Source organism: Catharus ustulatus, chromosome 24 (genome assembly GCF_009819885.2).
Source record: "Catharus ustulatus isolate bCatUst1 chromosome 24, bCatUst1.pri.v2, whole genome shotgun sequence".
NCBI lineage: Eukaryota > Metazoa > Chordata > Aves > Passeriformes > Turdidae > Catharus > Catharus ustulatus.
The window spans coordinates 3,034,042-3,051,362 of NC_046244.1; the positions used below are offsets into that span (position 1 = coordinate 3,034,042).

Below are 17,321 nucleotides of genomic sequence, written 5' to 3' on the forward strand. Positions count from 1 at the left end.
TTTTAGGTGCCTAAAAAATGCGTTCAGAAAGAAGTCAACATTTCAATTTGAATAAAACTAAAATGGGATTTACTAAAAAATACCCCCTAAAAAAACCCCAGATGGTTTTCACAGAACTGTTGAGTCAGTAGGCGGCCAGATTAGACACAGTTAGTGAGTTTGCACAGTACAGCCTAATCTGGTTTATGAGTGAGAGTTTCAGGAATCTTCTTCCCAACTGTTGTAATTTTAAATTTCAGCCACGGCAGCATGTGGTCTGTTTTTAGTGGTGAGAGCATCCTTGGCAGTAGATGTAAGGGCTGGCAGAGCTCAGTGATAGTGTTGTACTGGCTGGTGCCTCTGGAAATATCCTGGAGAGCCAGGGAGGGTTATGGGCTTTGCTGTTGGAAGCAGCACAGGCAGAACCTGCTCCCCACTAAGGCATCACAGTTCTTTGGAGATTTTATAGTTCACTGTGTGCTGGATTGAAAATGGTTTCATGGTATTTAAGCACTTAGATGATTTTCCAGTTAGCATGATCAAATGTAAGTGGTATTCCAGATCATGAAGCCAAACACTTTATCTGTCCTAGCCAGATCTTCAGGATGGGGTGCTGGGAGCTCAGGCAGGCTGACATTTTTTCTGAATGACAAAGCAACTTCCTGTGCTGCAAAATGCTGTCATGGTGTGAGAGAAATTAATATTGTACCTCTTATCTCAGATCCAGGTCTGAGTTTCATATGCAGAATGTTAGGTTTGATACCCCACAGCCATAAAATGATAATAAGAAAAGGTTTAAAAACTTCTGATTTTGAAAATTAATATTGATAATGTGTGTTAAAGGAGCTTTTATAAATTTCCTGTCAAGTAGTTTTTCAATTCATCTCCTGTGCAATTATGGCTTAGAATTTGTGCAGTTAAGATCTGTTTGGGTTCTGTGGGTATAGCAAATCGTTGAATTTCAATCTGCTTAAATATATATATATAATGTATTTATGTATGTATGTATGTATTTTAAAGGCCTGACTGTGTAAACTAAGTGTATCCCTATAAAATGCCATATACTTCTTGCTAGGTACTGATAGTTTTCAGCATGATATTAAATATCTGCAGGTTGGAAAGCTCACCTGTGTGCTTCTCTCCTCTTAAAAGGTCTACTAAGGATTCCTCCAGTTTCACAGTTGTTCTGAACAATCTTCGTGTGTTCCTGATATTTGACTGGTTGTTGCTGGTTCATGACTTTTTATCCACTCCTGGAGACACCAAAAAGAGGGAAAATCCCCATTCGTCCCGGCTGCGACCCTGCATCAGTGACACAGCTGTTGTTCCCAAAGCTGTGAAAAGTGGAGTAGTCACCAAACGTTCCTCACTCCCTGTGACAGCAGAAAAGCAGCTGGAAGTCAAGATTAATGTGACAGGTACGGTAATTTCATGATTATAAACCACACCTGATTATAAGACGCACATTACAATACAGAGTGTGATAACAGGTATCTGTTCTATCACCATCTGTTGAGGGTGGGGGCAGTGATCCTGATCTCCATGGGAGATATTCTGCTAATGGGCCATCCATTGAAACCAGGCAGGGCATTGTTCTTTATCTTTTCACAACCCATCCTTCCTCCAGCCAGTCATTTTCTGCTCATGGCCATTGAGTCCCACTGTGGCACTGATAAAATTACTGCATCCCATTGGGAGTTGCTCCAGCCAGGGGGAAGAGCCCAACATTTCTTACCAAGATAAAAACAGAGGGTTTGGGACACTAAGGGAGCCCCTTTCTCCACTGGACTCCAGAGGGAAACCGGATTTCTCCACATCACCACTGGAGCTCCGGAGGGAAACTGCACCTTGTACAGGAGCACTGCTCCAACTGAGCCACATCTGTCACTGCAGGAGGATGCAGCCACCATGGAATGGGACTGCTGCCAACATCCTGCCTGACAGGGCTTTGTCAGGGTTTGGGGTTTGTTTCTTTGTAGTACTGTATTTCTATTTTAATTTCCCTAGTAAAGAACTGTTATTCCTAATTCCCATATCTTTGCCTGGGATCCCCTTGATTTCAAAATTATAATAATTTGGAGGGAAGGGGTTTACATTCTCCATTTCAAAGAGAAGTTCCTGCCTTTCTCAGCATACACTTCTCCTCCAAACTAAAACAGCAACTTTTCATTCTTTGTCCATATATAAGCTACACCTGATTATAAGCCGCACTTCGGGTTCAGACCAAAATTTTAGTCCAAATGGTGCGGCTTATAATCGTGAAATTACTGTAAACGTACTCTGCTCTGGTGCTTGTTTAGCAGTTTTTCTCATTAAAAGCTGTGTGCTGGTGTAAAACCATTAAAGGAAATCAGGAAATCTACTGCAAATCCTTAAATACCTTATATTGCCAAGTCCTGTTGGTTATTTGTCCTTTTATTTTTGGTTAAGGAACTGAATTTGTGGTTGTTGAAGACATGTCCTGCTTCGATACCAGCGCAATTATTCTGAAGGGAACAACTGTTCTCACTTACAAGCCCAAGTTGTTAGATCGTCCTTTTTCTGGCAGTCTGTCTGACATTGAGGTGAGAAAAAGAAATTTGCTTCTGTATAACATCTAACATTAGAGGAGTTTTGTGAAGATACTTTACTGTATGTACAAAAGGAATAGTCCACAGATGTTTTTTGAAGTTTTTTGATTTCTCATCAAATGGTCTCATTTTACATTTGTTCTGTTAGAACATTGTAAGACTTGACTGTAGTCTCAAAATATTGTTAATTCTTGCCAGGCCTGTTGTCTCAGTTCATAATTTTTACAAATAATTTGCAATTTTTAGGTGTTTTCATGCCGGTTAGGAAATGAGCAAGAGACTGCACTGTCAATTATTGATCCAGTACAGATTCATATGGAACTTATTGGGAATTCTTCTTACCCAAGAGGTTCAGGACTACTGGATGCTTTCAATAGTGAAGATTTTCCTCCTATTCTAGAGGTAATAATAAAGGTCTGAATAAAATTGTATTCAGTAGAGAATACTAGCAGAGGTATTTTTGTGTCCAAGGATTCAATAGAAGACTCTCAGGTAATTTTTTCCTGAAATGGAAAAGAAAGAAACATGCAGAAAATGTTCTTAGTAATGAAAGAGTGATTTATGGGGTATGTTACAGAGATTAATATCGGGGGAAAGAAATGGGCTGATTATGTAGGCTGATGGTGTTAGATAGTTGCTAATACCCGAAAGTAAAAAATTTTTTTCTGTATTTTCTGTTTCTAACTGTTAGGACAGTTATTAGAAGGGAATTATATTTAAAGACTTTTTTACCAAATTAAAACTTCTTTTCCCTGAGATGTGATGTTTTGCTTGTTGGTAAATAATAACAAGTTTGATTATTTTATTCCTGGATCTTTAAAACAGCATGATGATTGACTGTAACACTAGATTTTGTCTTCTTTTGGGAAAAGCTTTTTTAATATCTGAAGTACTTAAGAAACGTGTGTAGAAAATGCAAGTGAATCTTATATTCTGATTTTTCATTTAGATTCATCTGCAAGCATTGGATATCAGACTGTCCTACAATGATGTTCAGCTCTTCTTGGCAATTGCAAAATCAATTCCCCAGCAGACAAGTGCAGCTCTCCCTGACTCAGCTGCCTCAAGTGCTGGGAATGCTGCTGATGCCTCCAGTGCAGCACTGGGGAGTGAGAGCTCCTTGGCACATGAAACCAGAGATGGATCCAAACGTGTGCTAGATCCTGTTCTTGGTATGTTTTTCACTGTTTAAATGAAGCCATTTTTTATATCTAAAGGAGATTTCTACAAGGTGAAGCTAATCTGTATGCTTAACACAAAAGATGTTTGTATCTTCATGGTGTAAGACCCTCTGTTGGTTAGAACCTAATAATTGTCCTGATGATACTATAAAAAACAAAAATAGGCTGAGTGTTTGCTTTTTCTACAATTGCAATCTTAAACAAACCCCCGTTTCTTATACAGATGTGTCTTGATTTTAGAAATGAAAACAAGTAGCTGACTGTCAGGGGTTGATGCTTGGTTAACTGTTATTGCAGAAGTCCAGCTGGCTCGCCTCCAGGAGCTGGGGTTCAGTATGGAAGATTGTCGTAAAGCTCTTCTGGCCTGCCAAGGTAACATCAGATATTCTTAGCAGGGGTTTGCACATTGTTCATATTACCTTAATTGCAGTTAAGTAAAGCCTTTGCTCTCAGGTGGTGATGCACAGGCACTGTTTCCTTCTTTAGAACATCTTTAGCTCTGTGCTGGCCTGTAGTCTTAAACATTCCTCCTGTTCTGTTACTGTGTCCAATCCACCCCCCAAGGATTCTTTCTGCCCCTTGGGATGTCATGTGTGGGGTGCTTGAGTGTATTTTTGTTTGGCAGTTTTAGTTGTGTTCAGGTTGATAATTTTTTTTGGTGCACCAATTTCTTTCTATTACACATCTCTTCCTCTTGAGAGCATGTGTTTTCATCTCTCCCTTTTAAAATCATATTTCTCTAGTTCTACATGCAGTACATGAAGAGAAGACAAAGCTTTAACACAAGTCATTCTTTGTTCCTTTAGCATTATCATGCTTCCCACCTCATCTATAGGCTTGCATAATGTTACAGATTTTTATTACATTTGTGAAACTTCAGAACACATTTCTTACTCTTGGGATATATCAATGTCTTTATAATCTTCTCATATTTATGTTACAATATAGAGCATATTTGAGGTACTACTGAGAATATTTTCTTAAGAGGAGAGGAATTAGTTTGCTTCTATATGATTTTTATTAAATACATGTCTTTGCATCTAAGGTGACTTGAAAAAAGCAGCAAGTTGGTTGTTCAAGAATGCTGAACCTCTGAAATCAGTTTCCCAGACCTCTTCTGGTCGAGATAGCCAGGGGATTGTGCCTTTGCAGTTCATCTCTGGAGTGCAAATAAAGGCAGAAAGTGTCTGCATCTGCTTTATAGATGACTGCATGGACTGTGATGTTCCCCTGGCAGAACTGACCTTTTCACGTGAGTATCTGGGCCTGCCTTGGCAGAAGATGATTGTCAGTTCTCAGCATCCTGCTCTTGTTTGGCAGGGCTTGGCACATTTCAACTGAGTGTCTTGGTGGTGGTTGTGGGGGATACTGGGGCTTCCTTTTTCTTTATTTCTGTTTGATTTCAGTTTTGATTTTAAGAGGATTATGGTCTTTGTAGGGTTAAGATTCTGGTTTCCCCGTTTTACATCACGTAACAAACGCAGTCTGTCCTGAGCAGAATCCAAGGGAGGCTTTACACTGCAAGTGTTATTTGAAGAATATTATGATAGGCTTTTTGTACCATTTCAGTTCAGAAAACAAGGCAAAACATTCCATTGATTACTTGACAGTTCACAAGATCAGGAAGCTTGATTGTTTTTCATTAGTTTGAATTTCTTTGTTGTTTTTTTTTTTTTCCTACAGGTTTGAATTTTCTCCAGCATTTGAGAACCAGCCCTGAAGGCTATGCTCATTTTACCCTCTCTGGAGATTACTACAACCGTGAGCTTTCAGGTGAAATACCTAGGGGGTTGTTGTTTTCTTATTTAAGTTTAGGAAACAGCCTTTTCTATTACAGGAGCCTGAAGTTCACCCACTGTGAAATGCCTCTAAGGGAATAAGGAAAGGTTGACTTTTGAGACTGTGTGTTTTAGACATTGTCATCCTAGACAAGATATCCTGATTTGAGATCAGCTGGAAAGTGGAGATTTTGGTGATATGAAAGTGGCACTCAAATTTTTCCAATGGAATTGCATAAAAAGGTTATCCAGCACAATAACAGTTTTATAACAAGCTGTCTCTACATTCTCTTCTCTCTTCTCTTTAATTGTTTAGTACAATCAGTTTGTTACATATTTCAGGAAGGAAAAGCATGTGAGGACAGGTGATTAGGCTAAAGGATTAACCTAAGAAGACCATCACAATTTATGTTTTTGATACAAAAAAGCAAATTAGGCCTCAGTGCAGGCCAGATACTGACAAAAGAAGCAGTCTAGTTGTGTGGGTTTTTTTGACTTAGAAACTGAATTCTCTGTTACATTACTGGTGACAAGCACTCAGGAATGACCTGTCAATAACAAAGTATTTTTTTTGTTTTAAAAAATACTTTGTTTTTAAAAATATGTAGAATGCTTTTTTTAATAACTTCTAGACCTTTATCATTTGAGATGCTGAGTAACAACCAACTTACAATTGTGTGAAAATCATTGTCAAAGCTATTTGAGAGGGCTTAATTCCAGATAGCTTAAATATAGAGCTGTAGTTGTCTTCTAGTGCTTTAATTGGAGCTAAGATACTTCTGCAAGACCCTCCATACATGGAGGAACTGGACCAAATTTGTATCAGGTATTAAATTCAATCCTTAGGCTTGCAACTTCATCTTGAACACGGATTAAAAATAAAGAATCTAATTGTGCAAGTTTCATTATTAAATATGTAAAGAGCATTGCAGTGTGGCCTCCACATGTGTGGCAGAGGTGATGGTTTGTGTTTCTCTCAGGTTGGGAGCCCTTTATTGAGCCCTGGCCATGTTCAGTGGCCTGGCAGCAGCAAGCCTCGAGCCGCCTGCACCCTTCCCGCCTGAAGCTGGAGCTGAGCGCCAGACCACGCCTGGATATCAACATCACCTCTGTTCTCATAGGTATGTGGGGCTGTCCCCTGAGAGCTGCACTCTACACTCTGCTTTTCACTGCTGGAAATGACACACATCTCTAATCAAAGTGCTGGTGGAGGGAGCAGGGCTGGCCCAAGTCCCTCCATGCTGTACCAGGTGTGAGTTTAGGCAGCCTCTGTTCTGTCAGATGTTGTGGAAGTGTAAGGACATGAGCTGCATATGTTAGAGGTTAGTAGGAATTCTTTCTCTGGTCATATGAATTCTATCAAATTTGTATGTTATTTGAAATTTATTTTTTATCAAAAACAGGCTTTCATCTGAAGATATCTGTACTTCACAGGGCTTAAAATGATTTTGATCAACTCATCATTTTTCAGTTCATTGATAGGTGTAGTGGGTAATGTAGTACTACATAGATAGGTGTAATGTAGTACTCATTTCAGTTCTTTGCTCTCTGAGCACTTGAGCTGTCAATTCCCACCTCTGGAAATCAAAATATTTTATTCATCATTAACTCCAGTGCATGTGAGCTTCTGCATTGTGAAGCTCTGATTGTGTGCCTTTCCCAGGAATATTGTTGCTCATTCAGAATTACTTGGTGGGCACAATAAAAAAAAGAAACCAACAGCTGAGCTTGTAGATGTAAATGAAAAATATTCCTTTGTCCTTTCTCCCCCATGAAGAGCCCAGGGGCTTGGCAGAAAGAGGGGGAGCCAAGGTGGCAGGAGAAGAAGCAAATCAATGATTCCCAGCATTATGCTTTTTAAAAGCAGTGATAATAAGTACTGAGGTTGGTTTGTGATTAATATTGTGCCAGAGGACTCAGTTGGTGTCTTGATATTTATGCAGGAGTGTGCATGTGCTTCTTTAAAAAAAGCAAACCCCCAAACTCCTAGGAAGTACTTCCAACATGAAAATATTTAAGGTTAATTACCTTGGCAGGGAGAACTCTTAGATTGACATAGGAGTGTCTTAAGAACATGAAATTCCACTGAAAGTTTTTTTAAAAAATAAAATCTGAGGGATATATATTTTTTTAAGATATTGCTGTGATTTTATGAGCTGTTGTTTGTCTTCAGCTTATGTGACTCACAGAAAAAGCAGTGAAGTGAAACTTCTGCTGTTAAAGTGGAGTAACTTGAGTGTGATGAATTTAACACACTTTTCAATGACTTTGTTTACTGCCACCTTGGAGACATTGACTGTCTGTGCTTACATTCCTCTAGAGCAATTCACATGTACCAAGCAGTCCTGGATGGAAGATTACTGTAAACAGGACAAAGAAGTGAATGTAATCAGCTCAGAAGACTGGATGGATTCTTCAGTGGATCCCCCATGTTTTGGGCAGAGTATGTTGGTCATTAATCACACTTTATTTGAAACAGTCCTGACACACATGGTCATCTGTCTAATGTATTCCAAACATAAGTATTTTGGCTTCACAGAATACAATGATTTGTTAGAGATGTTTGGCAAAAAAAAAAAAAAAAAGACAAAAAAGCTGTTTTCTGTTCAATTATGTTCAATTCTTTTAAAACAAAAAGCTTTCTGGCTGCTTAACTTCGAGGAAGAGCTTTGCACTGCTGGTTCTGCTTCCTTTCTGTCTGCCACTCATGTCAAGGACTAAATCAGTGATCTTTTTCTTTCTGTATCCCAAAGACCAAAATAACTGAGTTTCTGGATAAAAATACTGTTCTCTTGGTGAAATAATCACACCTGAGTAATAGTTCTTGATATGTGGCAGGACTTTTCAGCTTATTTTCTGCCAGAGTTCCTTCTGGAAGGAATTTTATCAATTCAAATACCAGCTTAGTGTAAGAAAAGGAGTAGAGATTTGTAATTGCATGATGAGGATCTTCTCTTCTGCATGCAGGGGAAGATTTACCTGTATTTGTGTGCATTTTCTTACCTGCTAACTTTGTCTTTCCTGTCTGCCAGGCCTCCCTCTTGTCTACCTTAGAACTAGGAGTACAGCCAGTTTGACTAACCTAGAGCATCAGATCTATGCTAGAGGTACTGTACAGCACACAGACACCAAAAGGTGGTTTTCTTCTTTGGAAGGCTCTTGCATAATAAATACTGTGCTGTATGTAGAACCTGCTGGTGGATTGGGCTTTATATTTAGAAATAATTAAACCCCAAAATACCCTCGAGCCAAATAATGTAACAGTTACTTTTCTTTTAGTTTGCTAAATTTTGTATTTCATCCTGTCATTCTCTGGGGCCTTCAGGAAGAATGGAGAAATTTAACCACACATAGGAAAATTCCCTTTGTGAGGAAGGTTATGTGAATTGTTGACTATTCAGTGTCCCCCTTCTAGAGGGACAGTACAGTGGGGTTAAAAATAGTGTAATAATATCACAATATTTAATTTATATTCTAAAGATATCCACCAGATGTTCAATATACATATTTATGCCAAATTTAGCATATTTAGGTATATAAAACTTTCAGATGCCTTCAGAAGCACAGGCTGTTCTCAGTAAGCCTTAAGAAGCAAAGCATTCCTAATAAATAATTTGTTAATTTGCTTGGGTTCTATTTGACAGGACAGGTTTTGGGCAAAACCATGCAGAAGACAAACAGCACACTTCATAAATATATAGCCCTGTAGAAAAGTTAATGGATGGGAGGACAGAAAACTTTCTAGAAATCTACATCTGTTTCCTGTTTGAGTGCCATTGGAAATATTTTCTCTGAGTTTTGAAAAACAACAAAATGGAAAATTTATTTTCCTGAAATATTTTTTCTGGGTTTTTTTCCCAAAAATCAAACAGGCAGCAAAACATCTAATATTAATTGCTTGGCTTTTAGTAGGTGTTGCAGCTAAATTACTAAATTAATTATGAAAAAATCCTTCTGGTAATGATAGTCTTGTTTTTTTCAAGCAGTAGTCTCAAAATGCAACTTTTACATTTCTTTTGAAAATCAGGCCATAGTCACAAAAATTCTTTTTTAGAAGTCTCCAAAGATAAATTGGCAATAGATTAAACACCAGAGTAAAAGTTCATTTGGCTTCTATTCTAATTTTGTAGAACCTGGGCTAGCCAAAAAATTATATAAAGTGAAACTCAACACTAAAAACATTTATTTGCTTTTGGCAAAAATCAGAATTTTGATTTTCAAGGTTTTAAACTTCTTGCTGTTTAATTGGAAATAACTTTCTCTGTAAGCTTTAGATCAGATTTAAATCTCCATGGACAATGTGATGGTACATGGGGATTTGTTGATCTGACAGAAAGTCATCTGTCATGATCAGTAACTCCTTCCAAAACTTTCCTGCCCTCCCCATGTGTGTATTGAGGTAGCAGCCATTTACCTTCCTTTTAAGTAAATTACTGGACTTTGGCAGTAATTTACTGTCCAAACTCAGTAAGTATTTTCACAGATTTCATGCACTGCTGTGTGGAAGATGAGAGTAACACTTGTGTGCCTGTTAGAAATTTGTTCTTGGAAAAAGTCAAACATGAGAGAAATATCTTCTGGAGTTTTGCTGTCCCAGCAGTGTAACAAAACCAGATTGACTTTAGTTGCTCTCAAATTATTTTCCATATTTCAGTGGGCTTTTTCCTGTATAGGAAAATATTTGTACTAGTTCAGGCTTTGAGAATAAAAGTCCCTTTAAAGGAGATACTGGCTATCCCTGTTGTTTGTCACATTAACAATAGCATAAATCTTAATTATAAGTGAATTTGTGTTTAAAATGTTGTGAACATTTGGGTGAACATAAAAGGTTTCTGATTATGCTTGGATTTTTAATTAGATTTTCTACATGTTATGTGTAACTGATATAAGACTTGATATAAAGAAACAAAAGAACATGTAGATTAAGCTCAGTTCCAATGGGGTTGGTGTAGGGGAAGAATATCTGTTTATTTTGTACCGTTTCTGTAATAGTTACTAATTGTAACGACTTTGTCTGTAATCTGATGTCCTGTTTCTTTTTCTTCAGTTAGTGCAGGCTGTGCCTCTCCAGCCCTTGTATCTGATCCCACATTTACATCTGCTGGGTGTTTCTCAGGGCCATTCACACCAGTCTGTTCTGTTTTGTAGCTGAAATGAAGACCCCAAAGCGCCGGCAGCCCTTTGTCCCCTTTGCTCTGAGGAATCACACTGGCTGCACTCTGTGGTTTGCCACCCTGACCACGACCCCAACCCGGTAAGGAGCTCGTGGGGGATCACTCCACACACACTTGTCTGGCTCCTCTTCCATGCCAGCCAAACCCTGCTGTTTTCAGTACTGCAGAGACAGGTGATTTACCAAAATATGAGTATTGCTCTAATACCCATACTCAACTGTGAGGACAAAAGACTCTCTAACAATTTAAAGTTACAAAGTGTGTGTTTATTCAGCACTGGGCAGCAGTGAGGTAATCCTCTAATACACACTGCAAAATCACAGGTGATCAGAGTCTGTTTATTGACAAAGGTTCAAACAAATACATATTCATAATACCAGCCCCTCCCATCCCTGCTTCCATGGTAATTAGCTGGAATGGCTGTTAAGCAGCGTGGTTGGCTTCTTGAATTAAGTCTGGGGTCGTTTTTGTGGGGAGGGGTCTTAAAAGGAGAAACTAAGGTGAGTCTTCCTCACCCTCACCTTTTCTATCAATGACAATACAAATGGCTTTTGGGGCAACTCCAGTTTTGCAAAGAATGAGTTTCTGGTTGCAATTGTTTGTGTTCTTTGGACCTACCTACCAGTTTCATCCTTTCCCATTGCAAGCACAGCTAAGCAAACATAAATTGACAGGCAATCAATTATTTAAGTTTCAGGTAACTATCTCAAGCCAAGTTTCTTCTAACTTTTAACTAAAATCCTAATTTCTTTAAGATTAGTGTTTCACATGTAGGCAACTCCCAGTTTTACTCACTTAAGAGCCTCTTCTTTGACACAGAGATAGTTTTATTATTAAACAAAAAATATTTTTTTTTCAAGATACCTAGCAGAATGTGGAAACCAGTGAAGCACATTCATGGTGTGAATGTGTTCACTGCAGGACTGAGTCAGACTAAAAAGCACTTGTAACTTGAAGTAACCACATTGTAAAATGCTGTGATTCTCTCCACAGGGCTGCGCTGTCTCACAGTGGGAGTCCAGGTGTTGTTCCTGAGGAAAATGGGACATTGCTGGGTGATGCCCATAATGTCAGTGAATGGCAAGAGGTTATCACGGGGGAAGAGGTTCCATTTGAGTTTGAAACCAGAGGGAAACTCAGACACAGGTGAAGGGACCAGGCCATGAGATGTTCTGACAGTCTCATATATGGAACACAGTTGTGAGGGCACTGGCAGGTGTTACAGTAAAAATTAATTGCTTTTAAATCTACTGTTAATGTTTAGTTTCTATTTTTAATACTCTTGTACTGAAATTATAATTTATAAATCATAATTTCTTTGATGAAATTATAATTTCTCTGGTAAAGCAGCAGCTATTGCTGTTGGTGGCAGCTATTCCTGTATGTGAGTTGGATCATTACAAGCTTTTAGAAGGACTTGGGGGCCTTGGTTACAAATAATTGTCCTTTATTTTAAAGGACTGTTGGGGCAGTGTTGACTGTTATCAGAGGTAAGAAACAGAGCTTGTTAACAAATATGTAGCACTCTTATTTTTGCCACATAGTTATGTGTCTGTGTATTCCTTAGGAAAGGTGGAGTAATTAGATATAAAATCAGGTCCATCTATCCATGAAATGAAAAACCTTGAGATTTTTTTGATGCTTTTTAAGAGAATCCAGAGGATGTTTGTGGTTTGAACTGTTTGGTATTTAGTCTGTATAATAATGCTTAATAGTAATTTAACCTGACCTGCCCTGGTAGGCACACACATGATCTAAGGATTCATCAGCTGCAAGTGAGAGTGAATGGCTGGGAGGAAGTGAGTCCAGTGTCTGTGGACAAAGTTGGAACATTTTTCCGATATGCTGCACCAGATAAGAATCCCTCCTCTCAAACTGTAAGTTCTGATTTTGGGTGTTTTAAAAGAATGTGTAAATTAGTAATAATGATGTCTGCAAGATTTTGATCTAAAAGCATCTGCTGTATGAGATTGTCCCCTTTCCAGTTAGCCTGGACTGGGAGAGCTGGAGATGTTGGGTTTCTGACTGTGTAACCAGAGCACAGCCAGAGCAGTCAGCAGTTCCTCTGTGCTTGGCAGGCAAAGCTCCCAGTGACAGAACAAATGTATTAGTGACAGCCCATGCACTGGTGGAGACTGAGCTTTAAATCAGCCCAGCATTTCAGCAGCTACTTTTATTTCTTTTATTGCAGGAATGCTTTTCATGTATTTAATTTGCTTAAAATAAACAACACTGGCAATTTCCTGTGAGCCTAGGGATTGTTTTTGAAGTATGTGGCTCTGTAGACAAAATATACTTGTCATGAAGGGAAAATGTAGTTGTAATAATCAACAGGCTGGCATTTGGTGGAGGCTCAGTGATAAAAATGATCTTGTGCATTTCAAGACTAACCAAGGTTTGAGACTAGCTACTGGACAAATAGGAGGTTGAGATCTTTTTGATATAAAACAGAATTAAATATGATTTGATACTGCTGACAAGAGCCAGTGGTTTCTTATTATTATTATATGAATTTTCTGATGCTTTAATATTGAAGCATAAAAAGGATCATCTCTCTGTAATTTGAATATTGAAGGAAAAGGATGCAAATTATGAGATTATGGTAAATTAGTGAGAACTGCTGTTCAGCAACATCTCATGTAGAATTTTTCTTTTCAACACACCCTCCTCAAGCTTCATTTTTTTGCAAAGCAGTATTACAAACAGGTTTTGCTAATCTAGCTCTGACATGATTCCAAGCTGTACTGAACATCAGAAACACAAAGTGATGAAAGTTTTTTCTTCTGTAGTAAAAGTCTGTGTTAAAGCTGAGAGCAGTATCTTAAAAGTTGAACTTCTTTAACCTTCTTGTTTACTTTCCTCCCAGCTTGGAAGCCCAATAAATAGAACAAATATAATACATCCACAAGTCTATGTGAGTATATATTTTCATTTTTTTGAGGGCTACTTAAGTAAGAGTAGGGAAACTCTACACATTAACTGGCTTTTCCATCCTTCTAGAACCTTTCCCATGGAATGAAAAAAAAATTTAAGCAAACAAGATGAGCTTTCTAATCAGAACAAATATTTATGATATATCATTCCTCACCAGTATAAACGTTTGAAAGATGGGTCTTAAGTTCCAATGTATGAATTCTAGCATGTAAATACGTACTGAATGTTGTTTTCAGGATCAAAGTGGCAATGACTTTGTGTAATGTAAAAGGTAAAACACTACAGCAGAAGAGCAGCTGTGAGTGAACAAAATATGAATATTTTAAGAAAGCTCCACCTTATGTTTTCAGTTTTGACAGATAGGACTGATGTATGACTGGTAATTATATGAGGCTTAGGCTTCAAACTCCAGGGTTTATTAAATAATGTAGTAGTGAGGTGATGAATAAAGTTCTTCTTTTAGGATCTGTATTGCTCTTATTTCAATTTACATCATTTTGAGAAAGATAATGGAGTTAGTGGTGTGTGGAATTGCTTTTTCATAATTTTACTGTGCTTTGAGGAGGAGGTACAGGATTATAAACCACCATGAAACTATTTACAGACCTCATGAGTTGCACATGGTTGGACTCAGTTGGCAAGGTTTTCTTCAGCAGTTAGTGCTTCATAATGGAGGTGTCCCTCTTCTAGATATACTCATTACCTGAGCTTTTTAATGCTTTGAAATATCTTCCAGTTTTCTTCATTGCCTCCAGTTCGTGTGGTGTTTGAAGTGACCATGGAGGGGAGCGCGCGGAAGGTGGTGACAGTGCGCTCTGCCCTGATGGTGAGGAACAAGCTGGAAATTCCCATGGAGCTGCGCCTGGACAGTCCCTCTGCCCCTGACAGTGAGTGCTGCACACTCCTGGGACCCACATTCCTCCAGCATTCCCTGTATAATGTGGGGAGTTCAGCTTTCTCCCCCAAGGAGATTCACCTCTGTCTGTAATGCTTCACACCAGAATAGTCCTCCCGGGACAGGACATGGGTCATGTTAAGGAGAAAACAGCAAGAGACTAGAGAGGATTTTTGGTTGTTGTTCAGATAAACAGGGAAAGCTGACACTCTGTAAAGACTGAATCTTATTTATGTAGCAGAGTTGTCTCTTCAGCAGTCTAGAGGGTTTTGGTGGTTTTACCACAGTCAAACAGACTTTCTCCTGCCTGGCTTGCCAACATGAAGCGCAGAACTCTCTGTAAACAACAAAATAAATTACAAGGATAAGTATGTATTTTTTCAGTGCAGAGGTGCATGTAAAATTTTAGTGTAGAAATGTAATGATACACTGATAATGTACCCAAAAGGTTTGAAGAATGAAGTTTTGGGAACAAGCATTTTCACTAAAGGATTTGAGTACCAGCAAGTTTTTAGGCTGTTTCAGTTTTACACACTGAAAATTAGTCTGCTGCAGCTGGAAATAATAGGTTGGTTTTTGAAACATGCATAAAGCAGGAAGTGATTTGCATTAAAATTAAATGTATTGCCTTAAAAACTTGAGACTTACTGCTACAAAAATTGTATGGTTTTCAGTAAAGGTGCCTTTTGATATGTGTGTTTTCTTCTCTGGTTGCAGAGCCTGTAGTCCTTCCAGCAGTTATGCCAGGAGATTCCTTTGCTATTCCATTACATCTCACATCCTGGCGTCTGCAAGCCAGGCCCAAAGGAATGGGAGTGTTCTTCTGTAAGGCTCCAATTCACTGGACTGATGTCCAGAAGGCAGCAGAGGTGTGCAGCAGCAAGAGGGAGTGTCACTCCATGGACTCTGAAAACAGCAGGTTCTTCAGGTAATTCTGTAAGCTCTGATGAATGAAATCCTGTTAAAGTAAAGAACAGGAAGGAAGATGCTTAGAGATGAAAGCTGCTGCAGTTTAGTGGGATGTTTTATTTGGTCTCTGGAATAGTGAGAAAGCAGTGAAGTGTAGCTGCTCTGGTTCTGCAGGGCTCCTTGAATCCCCTCTGACAGTGCCTGTTAAACCTCTGGCAATACAAAGCACACTATGAATATTTAATGTAAAAAAAGGAAGTTGTTAGAGAATATAATGTGAACTTACATTAAGTAACTGCTCTGTCTCACTGAGGATAGTGATGGTTTTCCAAAAGATGTTCACAAATACTCATTCTTTGTCCTCAATGTCCTCTGCTCAGTTCAGAGGCCAGAAATGTCTCTGTGCAGTGAGGGCTTAATGGAATTTTGTAGTTTTCTGATGTGATTGATTTAGGGTTGCTCTGAATTTAGGAAATACTAGGATAGGGATTATGGAAATTGTATCAGGAAATGACCTTTGCCTGCTGTGTACTTACTGCTCAGTTGCATAGTTCATTCCCTAATACTGTGTTTTGGAATGTGTCACAGGGAGCAAAAGAAACAAATTTAAAAATGAAGGTTTACCAACTCAATTTTTCGCCTTAACTAATGAAAAACTGGAATGTCAAGTGATCAGAGCAAGGATACATCTACTGGGAAGAAGGACACATTCAGCATTTATGTTTAAGAACATGATTCTTGTTTACTTTAGTAGTTAAAAATCTCTTTTAGTAGCAGTTAAGAACATGCTTTTGCTAGTTTCTGAAAGCTGGTTTTAAAGGTGGTAATCTCTAGTAGCTGTTTTCTGTTAGGTCTCTGAATAGACCAGTTTTTGGGGAACTAACTTTAGTCTGATTAAAATCAGAAGACTCATGTTGTCTTAATGTCAGACATGAATACAAAATACCTTGTAATAATCTACAAAGTGATTATGTGGAGAACAACTCCAAATGCCATTTTGCTTTCCAATCCTGAAGTTAGAGCATCTTTGAGGACTTAGTGCAATACAGAAAGACAGAGTTTAATTGTTCTATCAAATTCATTGACATCTCACCTCTTTGCATTCTCAGGTTTTGTGTGGCTATAAAGAAGGAGAATTACCCAGATTACATGCCTTCCAGCATCTTCTCTGACAGTGCTAAGCAGATTTTCAGGCAGCCTGGCCATACCATTTATCTGCTGCCAACAGTGGTCATCTGCAATCTGCTGCCCTGTGAGCTGGAGTTCTATGTGAAGGGTTTGCCCATCAGTGGGACACTGAAGCCTGGCAAAGAGGTTGCTCTGAACACGGCTGACACAGCCCAGAACATCGAGCTTGGTAAGGCTCCTGCTCAGGGACCATTTGCTGCTCCTCCCTGTGCCTCCAGGAAACTTGTTTCTGCAAAGAACTACGTCACAGAATGGAAAAATAGAGAAATAGAAAACATTTAAATGATGGTTTCATTGGGTTGCAGGGCTTCTTATTTTTAATAATGAAATGAAAAAAAAAACCAACCCAGTATTGCCATCACTGCTCCAAGTCTGTCAGCTGGCACTTAGAGTGTTCTTTGTTTGGCTGCTGTTTTCCTGACAGTGGGAACCGAAGAGAACAGTGGTAAAGAGGGGAATAAATCAAATAATCTCCTAATATTATGAGTGGTTTTGCTCTTTACTTTTTGATAGAAATAAATTGTGTTGAGAGTATATGTGGAGTTATTTAACACTGGCTAGCTCTGTAATGCCTAAAGCAATAATTAGCCCTGAGTAGGGTCCCCTGCAGAACTTGTTTTGCTGTTTGTGACTTCAATGGAGGCATTTTTTCATGAGGTCAGAGTTTACTATAATGGGCAGATTTAAAAGTTGGTCAGGATGACCTCTATGAA

The 17,321-nt window shown here is 38.6% G+C and overlaps 1 protein-coding gene across 4 annotated transcripts in view; it reads left to right on the forward strand.

Moving 5' to 3' along the window:
- VPS13D (vacuolar protein sorting 13 homolog D) overlaps window positions 1-17,321 on the forward strand; it is a 98,959-nt gene that overhangs the window by 29,076 nt on the left and 52,562 nt on the right. For 2 of the 4 annotated variants that reach the window (XM_033079338.1, XM_033079339.1), the window contains exons 31-47: window positions 1,132-1,397; window positions 2,410-2,543; window positions 2,796-2,951; window positions 3,499-3,721; window positions 4,028-4,102; window positions 4,776-4,982; window positions 5,414-5,503; window positions 6,489-6,629; window positions 7,829-7,951; window positions 8,541-8,615; window positions 10,657-10,762; window positions 11,676-11,828; window positions 12,424-12,559; window positions 13,549-13,596; window positions 14,353-14,503; window positions 15,229-15,439; window positions 16,530-16,777. In XM_033079338.1, the coding sequence (XP_032935229.1) occupies window positions 1,132-1,397; window positions 2,410-2,543; window positions 2,796-2,951; window positions 3,499-3,721; window positions 4,028-4,102; window positions 4,776-4,982; window positions 5,414-5,503; window positions 6,489-6,629; window positions 7,829-7,951; window positions 8,541-8,615; window positions 10,657-10,762; window positions 11,676-11,828; window positions 12,424-12,559; window positions 13,549-13,596; window positions 14,353-14,503; window positions 15,229-15,439; window positions 16,530-16,777 (2,543 nt within the window). The remainder of the gene's footprint in view (window positions 1-1,131; window positions 1,398-2,409; window positions 2,544-2,795; window positions 2,952-3,498; window positions 3,722-4,027; window positions 4,103-4,775; window positions 4,983-5,413; window positions 5,504-6,488; window positions 6,630-7,828; window positions 7,952-8,540; window positions 8,616-10,656; window positions 10,763-11,675; window positions 11,829-12,423; window positions 12,560-13,548; window positions 13,597-14,352; window positions 14,504-15,228; window positions 15,440-16,529; window positions 16,778-17,321) is intronic. The other 2 variants (XM_033079340.1, XM_033079341.1) reach the window with 1 other exon arrangement.